Below are 14,303 nucleotides of genomic sequence, written 5' to 3'. Positions count from 1 at the left end.
CTTAATTAAAAGATGTAAAATGATGAATATGTCTTTATATTTAAATAAAATAAAAATAAATTAGAGCAAATTAATCAAATTCCATTTGCAATTTCTCTTCTACAATATGAGGTGTGCAGGCATGTAAACAGCTACACAATTTGGTGAGTCGATGATAGATTTATATTTATTATTATACTTCATTCTCTTCTTGTTAATATGTGAAAATTCTCTCTTTTTAGGCTATGAAAAGTTCAAACTTTGTTTTGAGTTTCATTTAATTGCACAAAAATTGAAACAAACAAAAAATGTAAATACTTCATACTTGTATAGTCACTGGTGGATCCAGCTAGTAGCGAGTCCACACGGCCGCCCGTGCTGGATTTGTCGGGAGCTTCAGTGGCCGCCAGGTTGGTGGCATGCGCAGCCGATGCGCGACAGAGGAAGCCGAAGCTGCCATTGTGGAATAGGAGCTACGAAGCGCGGAGAAGAAAGAAGACAAAACAATTTTTTTTCGGGAAAAAAAATCATAAATACATGCTTAATATATATTATTTCATTTTATACAACTCAATTGTTTTATTAACCGATTTTACTGCATAATCCCTTTAAAATCTCTATATTACTGCATATGAAATTTTCCTTATTGGAACTGTAACTAAAAATTTCAAGAGGCAAGTAAATTGGTGATATTAACTCCATATGCTAAAAATATGGAGATTCTAATTAGAATAGCAAGTTATTATTAAATAACAATTAACATTACAATTGGGATTATAATAATCGTAGATTGTTCAAGAGAGATTGCAGTGAAGTCTTCATTGTTGTGCAATTCGAAATTTTATACATCAGAATTATATTACACATTTTTCTTTTATAGAGATTATATGTAATTGTATCAATTTCTAACATATCCTAAGCAAACGCAACACAAAATAATTCACTTTATTTCTATTTTTACAAATCAATTTATTGGGGAGTTTGATATTGAATATGGATTTTGTAAAATATCATAGGCTTCATTTTGTCCAAAATCCATTTGCTAAATTTTTTAATTATACGAACTTATATCACAAGTTGAAATCGAATTGACATGAGCATATAAATTATGTAATGCTATATAACTTTTTCATTCAGTTGCACAAGAACTATAAGTTGAATTTGTATAATCATTCCACTTATCCATCTCTGAATAATTTATGCTATTCATCAATTGTAGCACTAACACTACATATGTGTGTGTGTGTGTGTGTGTACTCATGTCTTGTTGCGGTAATAGGCTAGTGCATATCTTCATAACGTGCAAATCAAGAACTTTTGGATTGTTATACCGGTTGGATGCAAGTGTCTTTATCTATATTAGGAATTATGCAAACGAAATAAAAATTCGAAACCCGCTAGATTGAAGTGTGGATGTCGATTTCTTAGCACGATTTCATACAGAAAATAAGATTGTGATTTGAATAAAGCTACAGATAGTATGATTCCTTCTAGTGATTCAAGATAATGGGCAATTTTAAGATTTTATATTTTTTGTAAATAAAAAGACTGTGATTGGATTTTTCTTTTGGCAACTTAAGTGGATGATTTGGGGCATGTTTGATGGAGTGATTGAGGTCAATGATTACATTAATTGATGAGAGAGGTGCTTTTTCAGTTAGCATTTTTACTATAAAAATTGTAGTATTTTCGGTATAAATAATGTCTAGAACTAAAATATGAATTTAAATAAATAACACCGTACGTGGTGAGATTTCCACATTTTTTTTCTTTGGCAGTTTGGGCTGATCTGGAAATTGGGCCATTTAAAAAAAAAACTTTGGGCCCAAATAAGATTTCTCATTTCCAAACCCAAACTCCATAATCCATTTCTCTCGATGGAAATCGGGAGGTGGGTGCAAAGGCAACAACAAATCCTTAGGGCCTGCTTGGGAGTTTCGTCGTATAGCATTTATGAGCAGATCGGTTTTGAGAGATTTTAGTAGTATTTTTTAAAATTGCTAACCTACAATTGAGAATTTAATATCCACCGGTTTTGAAAGTTTTTTAAAATAATAAAATTACGTATATAATAGTAATGTTTTCTTTTATATTAATATGTTTTACTCATAAGTTATATTTTACTTACACTTTTTTATTTTTTATTTTTTTAACATATACGTTAAAATTTAATTTAAAAAATTAAATAAAAATTTAAATATTAATTTAAAATTTTAAGTTAATATTTTTACTTATAAGTAACTTTTACAATTATATAAGTTAATTTTTTTCTTTTAAATGACTTTTTGTGAATTTTTTTATTTATAAGTAATTTTTTTACATTTTATAAATATTTTTTGTCTTATTGGTGGAATTTTTATTTTTTAGTAATTTTTTACATATTTTTTTTACTTATAATTAATTTTTAATTATAATATAATTTTTCTTATCTTACAAGTAATATTTTACTTATAAGTTTTTTATGGAATGCGTTTGAATGGTCTTTACATGATTATCTAGCTTTGAATGCGTTTGCCCTGAAATTCTTCATTCTCGAATTTCTTATCTTTTCTGTTATCAATTAGCGAAAAAAGAAGAATGTCAAAGAAAATGGAATTTGATGCAAATGAAGGGAAGTTCAAGACCCTGCGCATATCATCTCTCGATGAAGAAGAAGATGACGAAGCTCAAGTGGACGAAATTGATGACCCAGATTTATACAATGATGAAGATGAAGATGATGAAGAACGAGTTCTTGTAACATTCGGATTTGTTGAGAAGCCAAAAAATAAGTGGTCACTACTCCGCCATTATTTCCCAAGCAAAGCTGGTGGCACTTCGGTAATTCTTCTGATTCTTTCTCACATGAGTTCTACACAAGATATCATATACCCTGAAATTTTCTAATTTACAGCATGTTTGGCTGTGCTTAAACTTTATGTAGAGTCATTCTGTCAAGAAAATCAAGTAAAATTCACTTTTAAGCACTGCCAAATTTCCCACCCGCTCATACTGCTCGCAGTGCAGAATTTCATATTACTTTATAAATTTAAAATACTGATTTTATTTAGACTACCTGTGCGCTTAAAATGTTGCCCTTTTCTGTTCACTCCAGAAAAAAAAAATGTTGCCAATATTGAACGCTGCCGAAAATGCAGCTAAAGTTTATGATTTAGAAGCGGTAGAATTGAATAAAGAAAGTATAGAGTTTTAATTTTGTTTTTCTGCAATGGGGATTACTTGTTTTATTGGTAATGTAGGCTTGGTTGGACCCGATTAATTTGCCTTCCGAGAAGGCTAATCTTTGTGATTTTTGCAGTGAGCCATTGCAGTTTTTGCTACAGGTGTATAAAAGCTATAAATACAGATCTAGTGCACTCTGTTATCTTCTTCCAGCATTCCATTCTCTTTGATTTATTCTTTAACGTTCATTGATTTCCCATGTTTATGCACCACTATCTGAGGAATCAACATTTCACCGCACCCTGTTTGTTTTCATGTGCCCATCAATGACTTGTCTTCTTCGCGATCAGCACGAGCAATGTAAGCGGCATCCTGAGAAGCCATGCAGAAGGTATATCTTTGCGTATGGAGGTTGTGTAAATAACTAACTATTTTCTGATCTTATCTTCTCATGTCAACTGGGTTTTCAAGTGTCAAGGTTTTCCGTTGTCAATTACCATGCACAAATTTGTTTTATTCAAGCGATGCCCCTCATGAAGATGGGATAGAGCAACCTTTGACAGCTGGAGGTATCATATCAATACAATTAATTTCTTAACAGTAGTGAAGTATGTCAAGTTTGTATTGTTCATTTTAATCTGTTGTTAAGAAATATATATTGTTTGTTAAGAAATATCTGGTACATATAGAAGACATAAGCTAAAGTTCTGTAGTGCAATTATTTGATTGATTGATTCTACCTTACCCATCTCAGCAAAACTTTGTAATTGGTGTGGTACATGGAAAGGGGATAAAGTGTGTAGTAGCTGCAGAGAAGCACGATATTGTTCTGGGAAACACCAGGTATTTTGATGAATTTTGCCTCTGTACACGTATAACATAGCAACTTGAAGTGTTCCATATTGACAAGAGGGGAAAATGGATATTTGCAGGCTGCACATTGGCGTTCTGGCCATAGAATAGTTGCACACTTCTTTTGAAATGTCTGAATCAGGTAGCCACCTATACAGGGATAAGCGAGAACTTTATTCCTAGATTGTAACATGACACGACTCATCAGATGTTCCATAAATTTACTAATCTCATTAATTGAAAACTAGAGTACATATTTCATATTTCATGCTGACTGAAAATTTTATTTGCAAATAGTTGCGAGCAATTCTCTGTGGCCACAGTATATGATCACAAATGAGGATGAATGTGAATTTGAGCAGGAGATGTCTGATAGTGAATATTCTAATGCATTAGTTTCTGGAAATCGGGTGGATGAGTCAGTCAAGTCACTGATGGATGATTTTGCGGTGAGTGTACTTGTCTGTGGATTGTGAAGTTTTGGCTGAATGAATGATCATTTTCATTCTCGGTTTAATTGTCATTGAATAGGGAGATGATGACAAGAGGAGTTGGTCATCTTTCCAGGAAATAATATCCCGTGCCCCTGAGCAAGTGTTGAGGTGATCACTTGATTTATCCGTAGGACATATATTTTTACTAATATTTTCCTTTTTGTTGTCCACCAAGATCTTTTAAATTCTGTTCCTCAGTCTTCAGGTTGTAATTTCATTTTTTGAACAGGTACTGTAGATCTGCTAAAGCAAGAGCATTGTGGCCGGTGTACAGTGGTCAGCCATCAAGATCTGATATTCCTGCATGCAACTACTGTGGTGGCACTCGAGGTTTCGAGTTTCAGGTGCGAACTTGTTTATGCCTCTGAACTTCTATTGCTAGTAATTGGTTGGTGGTTTTACCATCTGTGAAGTTCTGGAGTTAAATGTTTATCCTAGACAAAGTGAGATGCTCTTTATTTTAAGGAGTCAAATCTTAAAATTAAGTTCTAAAAGACTCTTCATTTAACTTTTCAAAATATAAACTCTCACTCTATTTATATCTATATCAAAATTGCGCTTTACAATATCGCAAGTTTCAATGTTCCACTACTTAAATTATCTGTATTATATTGAATATTTTAGCTATTGACGTCCAAACAAAAATATATATCAATTGAAAACGATGAAAAAAAAAAGGCCCTGTTTGGTGGGAATTAAACTAAGATTTTTAATAGATTTGATAAAAATTAATGAAATGTTTGGTTGAAAAGTTTTGGATCTCATGAAATGTGCAATTAAAATTAATTGTCGAATTTGACTTAGATTAAAATTTGGATTTTAATTTCGAAGCTCCAATTGCTTTGGAACTTTTTATCATGATTTCACTAAATGTTTAGTTGTACCACTTTTAGTTTTAATTACCTGGGTTTCATAGCAGTACGTAAATTGTTAGCGCGGCTTGATTATTCAAATTCTCATAATCAGTCTGGATGGAAAGGGAGTCTAATGGTTATTGTTTGGATTTTATCTACATCCTTGTTATCCCTTCAAATCCATAGGTTCATGCTTTGGTTGGTTCTATGATTTCAGGTTTTGCCCCAACTACTTTATTACTTTGGGGTGCAGAATGATGTGGATTCTCTTGATTGGGCAACGATTGTTGTTTACACGTGCGAGACTTCGTGTAAAGGAGAGGGTTACAAAGAAGAATTCGTCTGGGTTCAACTTGCGTCCCAATCAGCACCTTAAAGATAAAAACTCCTGTAAAAAGTATAGAATATAAAATCAGGTTGCAAAGACGAAGTTCTCTGGGTCAACTTGTGTAAAAATGGGAATGGATCCTCTTCCTTCGTTATGCATGGAAAAAAAGCAAATTCAACGTCCTTTGAGTTGATGACAGTTTTTACTATAGTTACTTCTGTATAATGATTCCACGTGAGATTGTTACACTTCTTGTTAAATTCCCAGAAATTTCACGATGTCTATTTGTTGAAATACTGCTGCTTGATGCTTGTAAGAATTCTAATAGCTTGATATATCAGTTTGGTCTGGTAACATTTACACATAACTGCTCACTGAAGTATGTTGTCAGTAGTGAAAATAATTTGTATCTGATGTTCTGCAAAGGATTACTGAGTGGACGAATACTAGATTGAATTGTTATGACAGTGCGGGGAAAATGTAATTTTCGAAAAATCAATTTAATATAATTTTTTACCCCATACACTAGTAAATTTAGACAAAAGAAATTGAAAAATGACTTGTATTAAAGAATTCATCTCCTATCTTCACACCATTTCATCCTGAGCTTTCCGTCAATCGATCACCCAGCAAAAATGTGTCCAAGAATTTACAATGCCAAAGAAATGACTATTAATTTGAAATAATGCTGAAATCACTCTGACTATTTGCCTTGAGTCTTTGATGTACATTTTCCATTAACGCATTTGATATATAGATAGATGTCTTTGATATACCAACCCTGTCCTTGTCCCCTCTTCACATTTACGCCAGTTGGGGGGTCACAAATGTCAACGTGCTCGACTAGAATATTGGAGATGCCACCTGACATCTCACTAGCAAATGCTATACCTGAGCCCGAAGAAGATTCCACACAAATGCTATACCTGAGCCCGAAGAAGATTCCACCTGAACTCTTCGGATATCGACTTTTGTAGTTGGTTTGTTATATGCAATTTCATACTCATCCCAACCGCTTTAAGTGCATTAGCATCATAACCAGTGCTAACGTTGCTATTCTCGATTCAAACATGCTCCAAAGAATCTGAAATTAACATACATAATTTAACACTTGCAAAATGTTTAGATGAAGTATGATGCCCAATAAGATTAAAGTGGAAATTACACTATATGTCAAATTTTGGATTTGCATTTACAAAAATGTCATTTTTTAAAAGAGATTACGAAATTGTCATTTTTGGAGATTTTTGGACATTTCTGGCCCTCTTAATAATTTCAATACCTTGTATATCCTTCATTAATGAGACATGACTAGATGAGAAATTTGAAAACCGAATCAGCCTTTCTCTCTTCCATTATTGTTCCTCCCATCATCTCACGTTCTCTCTCTCTCCCCATTTGGTTTTCCCAAATCGAATTAGTATTCAGAGGAAGTCCGGCAGCTGCTGAGCACGGCAGTCTCAACACCTCCGGCGTGATTAAACGTCACTCTCGGCGACTACTGTCACTCTAAACCCCCCTCTCTCTCTCTCTCTCTCTTTTTACTTCCTGTTTTTTTGCCATTACATTAGGGTAATTTATGATTTTGTTTTACAGAGTGATTTATTGAATTTTGAAATATTTAACTCCGGCAGCTGCTGAACACGGCAATCTCAGCACCTCCGACGTGATTAAACGTCGAGCTTTCTCTAGGCTTGTGAGTTGAACCTGCTGCCACCAAGTCGTCGACGTTGAGCCTCCACCCTCGGCTACTATTGTCACTATAAACCCGTCTCTCTCTCTCTGTCTTTGTATTTTTTTTTTAGTTCCTTATTTTTTGCCATTACGTTAGGGTAATTTATGATTTTGTTTTACATTAGGGTAATTTATGATTTTGTTTTACAGAGTGATTTAATGAATTTTGAAATATTTTGTCTTAAAATGATACTTTATTAGTTTGCGTAATTGTCAGTTTACTGTATTTGAGTTTCCTGCACCTATGATGACTGATCGAACCCAACTTGTCTTTTTCAAGTAGTAATTATGTTGTTTTAGATAATAGGTTTCAGTTATATTACCAAGAGAGTGATTGCTAAAACCACTTTGGTTATGGATGGGTGAAGTTTGCTGCTTCATATGAGAATGCAACGAGAGACCAGCTTTCTTTGCATATGCATTTCAAAGAACTGCCCTTCCTAAAGAAAGTCTCTTATCGGTCACACCTCCTGTTGAAGGTCAAGAATTTTTCTTCCCACTGTGTGATGGACTCGTTTTGATCCAAAAAGTGCTTCCTTCTCTGCTATAAATGGTCCTTGAAGCTTCTTCTGGTCCTAATACGCACATTCATGATTATAACATTTAGTTGCAGTAACTGAAAACTAAATCCAACATCAATATTTGTTCAAATAGTAAGGATACCCTCTGCCTTTGATGTTCTTGCTCTTTCTGCTGCTTTAAGACATGGTACTTTTCGAGTATAGAGACAAGACCAACTTGGATGGTAAGAAACCAAGAATTAGCCATAATAGATAAGATGGTTCATCAAAGTATCAGAGCAAGGTTCCAAATTCAAGTCTTGTCTTTACCCACTTATACTACACCTTTTGATGAAAAATTCATCTACCTTGCATATGAGAGGCGTCTTGAATACTAAAATTAAATTAATAAACACATTCCTCTTTAACAACTGAAACTTTTAGAAAAAGTGATTCAATATACATAGGTTGCCTAAAGAAAAGACAAATATGAGATCTGTTGAGGGATATATTTCCCACGTTTAATAAAATTTAATGTAAACCTACATAAGGGTTTGGATTATTTATCTTAACAATGCTAATATTTTAAGATTGAACCTCAAATCTTAACACCTTTTTCGTACAAATAAAAATTTGATTTTAATCTCAAGTCAAAATTAACAATTAATTTTAACTATACATTTCATTGAGCCTACAACTTTTCAACCACATATTTCATCAACTTTTATCGACATTACTAAAAATCTGATTTAAATCTATACCGAAAGGGATTCATATCGTATCAGAGCCAATTAAGTTCCAACAAACAATTCAATTTGATTAAGATCCATTTGATTAAGATCCAAACAAGTACATGAATTTCAAGATTAGGTTCCTCAAAAGAGCTATCATCTTACAAGACATGGCGAGGAATAAAATTTCATATCGAACAAACATACAAATATAAACCAACATATAAGGGCTTATACTATTTCTCTTAATAAGTTTGCTCTTTTAAGATGAAATCTTCCTAATGAGATCAGTTTGTCAAGTAAGGTACTTCTAGCAAGAGAAATGCTTACACCATTATACAAGAACTGAAAACCTCTTTCTTTTTCCCAAGCTTTCAATTTAGATTTCAATATTTCCACCATCCCTATGAAACCAACCAAACCAAAGTCACTAAGTTCATCAATTCAAACACATACAGAAATGAAAGAAAAGTGATGTTGCTCCATAAGAATACCAAATAAACTATCAAAGGTTATCTTTCCCTGAATCTCAAAATAAAAAAGAAATTATTTTCTCGCGTTCATCATACACGTTAACCTGTGATCTTACCTCCATGATATTCTGATGAGAGAGAAACTTAATGACATCAACAAATATTTATTCTAAAAGCAGATGCTCTACTATTCATTGACCCTCTGTTTCAAAGAAATCAAATTAACTCCTCGCGCCATATTACTAAATTTAACATCCGGAGTCTAAGTAAAGGAGATTGCCAATCTCTAGAACCTGGCATTGTTTTATTGGTTATTTGGGTGTCTCAGAATTAGAAATTTAATAAACCTGAGGCAATTGGCAAAGCTACTCATATACCATTAAATACCATATAGAACATATGGCTCCCCCAACACATTAAACATATTTCCCACCTCACCACAATTATATTAAAAAGTGAGATATGTACCTGAAATTTTGCTAATAAGAGCTCAAGCTTTCTCAGCACGCTTTAGCATAAGATGGGTACCTCTCCCAACATTATAACGATTGCCATCTTAAATTAGGATCATTTTAGATAGTGAGTAAGAGAGATGAAAACAGATAAAAACAGTAGTACAAGTCATTTCACTTGAGCAACATATAACCCACGCTATTGTACTCCTCCAGTCAGCACTCCTCTTCACAAGCAGCCAACCATTTTTCAAGTTTTTCAAGTATATCTTTTCTACTAAAAACTTCTTCTTTAACCTTGGAAATATGAATCTCCAATTGTTCCAGTAGGGAACAATTATGTTTTGGGTTAGTAACAAGTACTTTATTGACCAGCAACCTTTCTTACTAATTTTGTACAATAAAATAATTTGCTTGTTAGATTTAATGTGGAATAAGCTTGTGGTTTAGAAATATGCATTACAAATTGTATGGGTTTTTAAGGAAACATATGCAACTTCAGCAAGTTTGAGGGAGGTTATAGTGTGTAAATAGGACAAGCACAGGGTTTTAAATTTCTACATATTAACCGTAAACAACTAATTCCATTGGTTCAAACATTGGTCTTTTCTTTGCAGTTGCAGTTATTTTTTGTTTTGTATGATCAAAATATGTTAATAACAAGGAACATATTCAAAACTAAATTTCCCGACAGTTCATCTATCCATAGTTGTTTCTCAACTATCGTTCCCGACAGTTATCCTCTGTAATTCTCGACAGATGAACCATCGATGGATAAAATGTCGGGACCGACAGTTCAGTTCCTGCCTGCCTAGCCCTGCCTACAGTAGAAAATGATATTTCTATGTAATATGCGTTCAAATATCAGTATTCCTTTTCTTTTTTGCATGCAACAATTTCTGAAGTTCAGTGGGCTGAATTGGGGCTATTTTATTGAAGTACTATGGTTGGTACTCATATGCATTTGGTGGAAATCATGTTTGATGTGTGCATATCTTCTGTTTCAATATTTCTGTTACTTGTGTCATAACCTTAGTTTCACTTGCACACATTGACCTTGTGGGTAGCACTCGTTGCATACGGGAGGAACTGTTGAAAGACACTTCACAACATACTTGTGGTTTTTGGTTCTATGTTGGTAGGAAGTTTATATTCTAGTCCGACGCATTTATTTCTTATTTTGTCTTTGTAGACATGGATTTCGAGCCTCTTGTTCCAGAGAATGCACGCTTGCGGGGCCATGTATCGCAGAGAAACAATCTGCGGTATATAAAAACGGTCGTGGAACATTTTAACGAGTGACAGCGGGCAGAGTTTCGCAACTCATGCCTGGGTTCTTGTCCGAGGTTTCAGATCTCCAGTTCTCTGCCCAATTAATCCAACAACTCGTATTCTGCTGCATACAAATAAATAAGCGGCACGAACTATGGTTTAATTTGCAAGGCCACCTCGCTAGGTTCGAAATTCAAGAGTATGCCCTTGTGATTGGATTAAGGTGTGGTCTTCTCCCAGATGACAATGTCATGGACCGAGTTCTTGACAAGAGGAGACTAAAGGACATACTTTAAACATGTGGACAAGATTTCGTGCGCCCAACTCGAGCAAACATTTCTTCGATCGTGAACGTCTCGAGCCAATCGGTACAAGCTTGGCCTCGCTTTGATCATCGAATGAGTCTTCAATGCTCCGGATAACAACGTTGGTATTGATATGGAGACGTTGTCGATCGTCGATGATCGTCGACTTGTTCTTTTCGTATCCTTGGGGTAGAATCTCGTATGGACAGCTGATAAAGGGCTTTCGGGGCCGTTGGGCAAGAAAATTTTTGGATGCGACGAAGAAGAATGAGAAGGCGGTTAGCTACACGGTCCACGGCTTTCCCATTGCCATACAGGTATTTTTATTTTACCTACTCATTATTTCAATGCAAATGTATTTCGTGGTTAATGATGGCAATTTACCCCGCCCCGCCCCGAATGGGGCAAAAAAACCCTCCCCGTGGCGGGGCGTGGGGTGGGGCGGGGCGTAAATGGTCGCCCCGTGACGGGGCATGAGGCGGGGTGGGGCGAGGATGCCCCGCCCAAAACCCGCCCCGTGAAGAAAAAGTAAAAAAAAAAAATTAAAAATAATTTTATTTCAAAACAATTCATCCGTTAAAAATTCATTTTAAATTTGTATTTTATTATCTAATAATAACATAATTCGAAACTTTCAAAATGTAAATAATAAAAATAAAAATAATAAAAAAATCAAACGGGGCAAAAAGTTGCCCCGTCCCGCCCCGTCTAAGGCGGGGTGGGGCACGGGACGGGGCGGGATTTTTGCCAAATGGGGCGGGGCGAGGCGGAGTGGGGGTGCCTGCCTTGAACCCGCCCCGTTGCCATTACTATTCGTGGTTGGTTTCGTTCTGAACTCACATTCCTTTTTTATTGTAACAGATATGGGCGTTCGAGGCGGTGCCTGAAATTGGTGATCGCTTCAGTCAGCGTCTTGGGGAACGTTCCCCACGGCTTCTCGGCTGGACATCAACAAAACAGCCGCAGCAGCGTACGTACGATGCTTTCTTCAAGAATGTACAAGTAAAAAATTATGTTACTTTTACGTTCTCATACCTTCCATTCGTCATTGTAGCATGTGGTTATTTCGTAACGAATATGTTCATGTTGTAGCTACATGTGTACGCGACACTAAGCGTGGGCAACCTCATATCGCAACTCTTGTGCTGCTTAATGATCATCCTGTCCCTGCGTTGGATGACCTTGCCAGGGACAGTGTTGTTCCGCAGTTCCAAGCAGAGCGTATAGGCACTCCCGAGGATGAGACTTCTGAAGAGGCCCATGACGGTGGGGAGACCAGTGGCAAGGAGGAGGAGTCAGGAGCCGATGAGAATGGAGAGGACGAAGATGAGGACTCGGAGGAGCATGACGGTGGGGATAGTGACGGTGATCAAGTTCGACGAAGTGGACAGACGGGGACTTTTTCTACCCCCCACCTGCAAGGAGCTACTTCTCCCATGCAGGCACCGTCCACCTCTCATGTCCGACCAACTGTAACGGCTGGATCAAGCCTCACAGCAGACGATGTTCAGGGCATGTTGCTAGATCAAAGAATTCTGTTCGAAATGTAGCTTCGCACTGTGAAGCTCGAAATCATGTAGCACCTGTCCGATGAATTTAAAAAATTGAAGGACTTCATATCCACCATTGTCCCGCATCCGGCTCTACAACCACTGCATGTGCGACTGATGTGGACCCCGAGCCCAGACAATCAGGTACTTCACCACATGCGTACTACAGTTCTTTATGACAATGTTCACTTTATCCCTGCTCACTGACATGTTCTGTATGACAATTGTTCATTCATTGTAGACTACGGAGGCTTTGCAGGCCACCACCCATCGCCTGACGGTATTAACGAAGACATGGGAATTGACAGGCAAGAGGAGGATGGTATGTGCATTAATGAAGAACACATGGAGCCATGCCTGGACGAGCAGGATATGCCACTAGCCACTAGAACCGAAAGTCTGCAAGGTACGTCAGTTACTTTTGAGCAAATTGATTAATTATCATTTCATATGTTTCGGAAGTTTTGAAAATTGTTAAAATTCACTTTCCATTCGCTGTTTCGTTGTTGTTCTGAATAGACATAGCACACATTTAGCCATGCCCGGAGGATCACCCCGTGCCAGAGCCCTCTACAATCGAAGAAGTGCAAGGTATTGCATTATTTTTCACGATTTGAACAAATATTATTTCAGGCATTCAATTAGTTTACAATTGTTCATTTGTTGTAGTCGAAGGGGCCCACCACCCATCGCCTGGCGACCGTGACAAAGAACAGGACATGCTGCCTACTGGAACCATAAATCTGCAAGGTATGTGGGTCATTTTTGAGGAAAACTTGTAGATTGTTGTTTCATGTACTTGGCATAATTTGAAAATTCGTAGATGTAAGTTATACACTGAAAATATTTCATTGTTCTTTTCGACAGACACAGTACACATTGAGCCATGCCCCGACAATGACCCCGTGCTAGTGCTCGCTGCAGTGGATGAAGTGCAAGGTATTGCCTTAATTTTTGACAATTGAATTTATTTTTCGTTTCATTTGCTTACATTGCAACTTTCCCAGTTCCCGCCAATGTAACCCGACCAGGACGGGAAGTTACGACAAAGAGACGGCGATCGGCACGAATGCGACGTCCGGCACCTGCTACCAAGACTCCGTACACGAGGGGGAGCGCAAAGCAAAAGCATAAGTAACTGTAGATAAATTGCCAAACATAGCACGATGATGGGGTTCAGCATGCTTTTGTCTTTTTTTGATGTAATTTACGTGGTGAAGGATGTTTGTTAATTCACTTTATATTGGTGCCTTTTTCATTCATTTTTGTGATTTACATATCAGTCAGGGTAGTTGGCAAGCCTGGTGACACTTAGACGCATTCGTCACATTTTGCAAATTCCCGTGGTGAATGCCTTGTCACCGTTTACCATTGCTGAAATTATTATGGTGTTACAACTTGTATTAGTTATCCGGCTTTATTATGTTATGTCAATCGTACTTACGGCACTAAGTGCTTCATTCAATTTTTGTCAATGCTCGTACATTGTATTACACAAAAAATTATGTATGTGTATGTTATACGAATATCTATTTACGAGTAAATAGCGGGCTTAAATGTCGTAGTGCCTTAGTAAACTATAGATTGGATTAAGATGAGGACCCATTAAAAGTGCCA

General features: G+C 36.3%; 1 protein-coding gene across 1 annotated transcript; it reads left to right on the top strand.

The window, feature by feature from the left end:
* Positions 1-2,455: 2,455 nt before the first annotated feature.
* Positions 2,456-5,717, top strand: LOC111406774 (programmed cell death protein 2-like). The gene is made up of 12 exons (XM_023036151.1): positions 2,456-2,799; positions 3,219-3,302; positions 3,402-3,532; positions 3,613-3,710; positions 3,896-3,984; positions 4,074-4,111; positions 4,271-4,442; positions 4,525-4,595; positions 4,717-4,831; positions 4,926-4,930; positions 5,381-5,477; positions 5,559-5,717. Exons 1-12 carry the CDS (start codon positions 2,557-2,559, stop codon positions 5,715-5,717), a joined length of 1,302 nt encoding a protein of 433 aa, XP_022891919.1. The 5' UTR covers positions 2,456-2,556.
* Positions 5,718-14,303: the final 8,586 nt, after the last annotated feature.

Source organism: Olea europaea, chromosome 12 (assembly GCF_002742605.1).
Source record: "Olea europaea var. sylvestris chromosome 12, O_europaea_v1, whole genome shotgun sequence".
Classification (NCBI taxonomy): domain Eukaryota; kingdom Viridiplantae; phylum Streptophyta; class Magnoliopsida; order Lamiales; family Oleaceae; genus Olea; species Olea europaea.
Note: the sequence above shows the minus strand (reverse complement) of the source record. Positions and strands in the feature narration are given on the sequence as shown.

Bases quoted from the DNA above. Each gene is read 5' to 3' on its own strand.
- LOC111406774 (XM_023036151.1), top strand. From the start codon at position 2,557: ATGTCAAAGAAAATGGAATTTGATGCAAATGAAGGGAAGTTCAAGACC. The intron at 4,596-4,716 runs GTGATCACTTGA...TTTTTTGAACAG, and splicing joins GCCCCTGAGCAAGTGTTGAG to GTACTGTAGATCTGCTAAAG. The intron at 5,478-5,558 runs GTTATTGTTTGG...CTATGATTTCAG, and splicing joins GATGGAAAGGGAGTCTAATG to GTTTTGCCCCAACTACTTTA.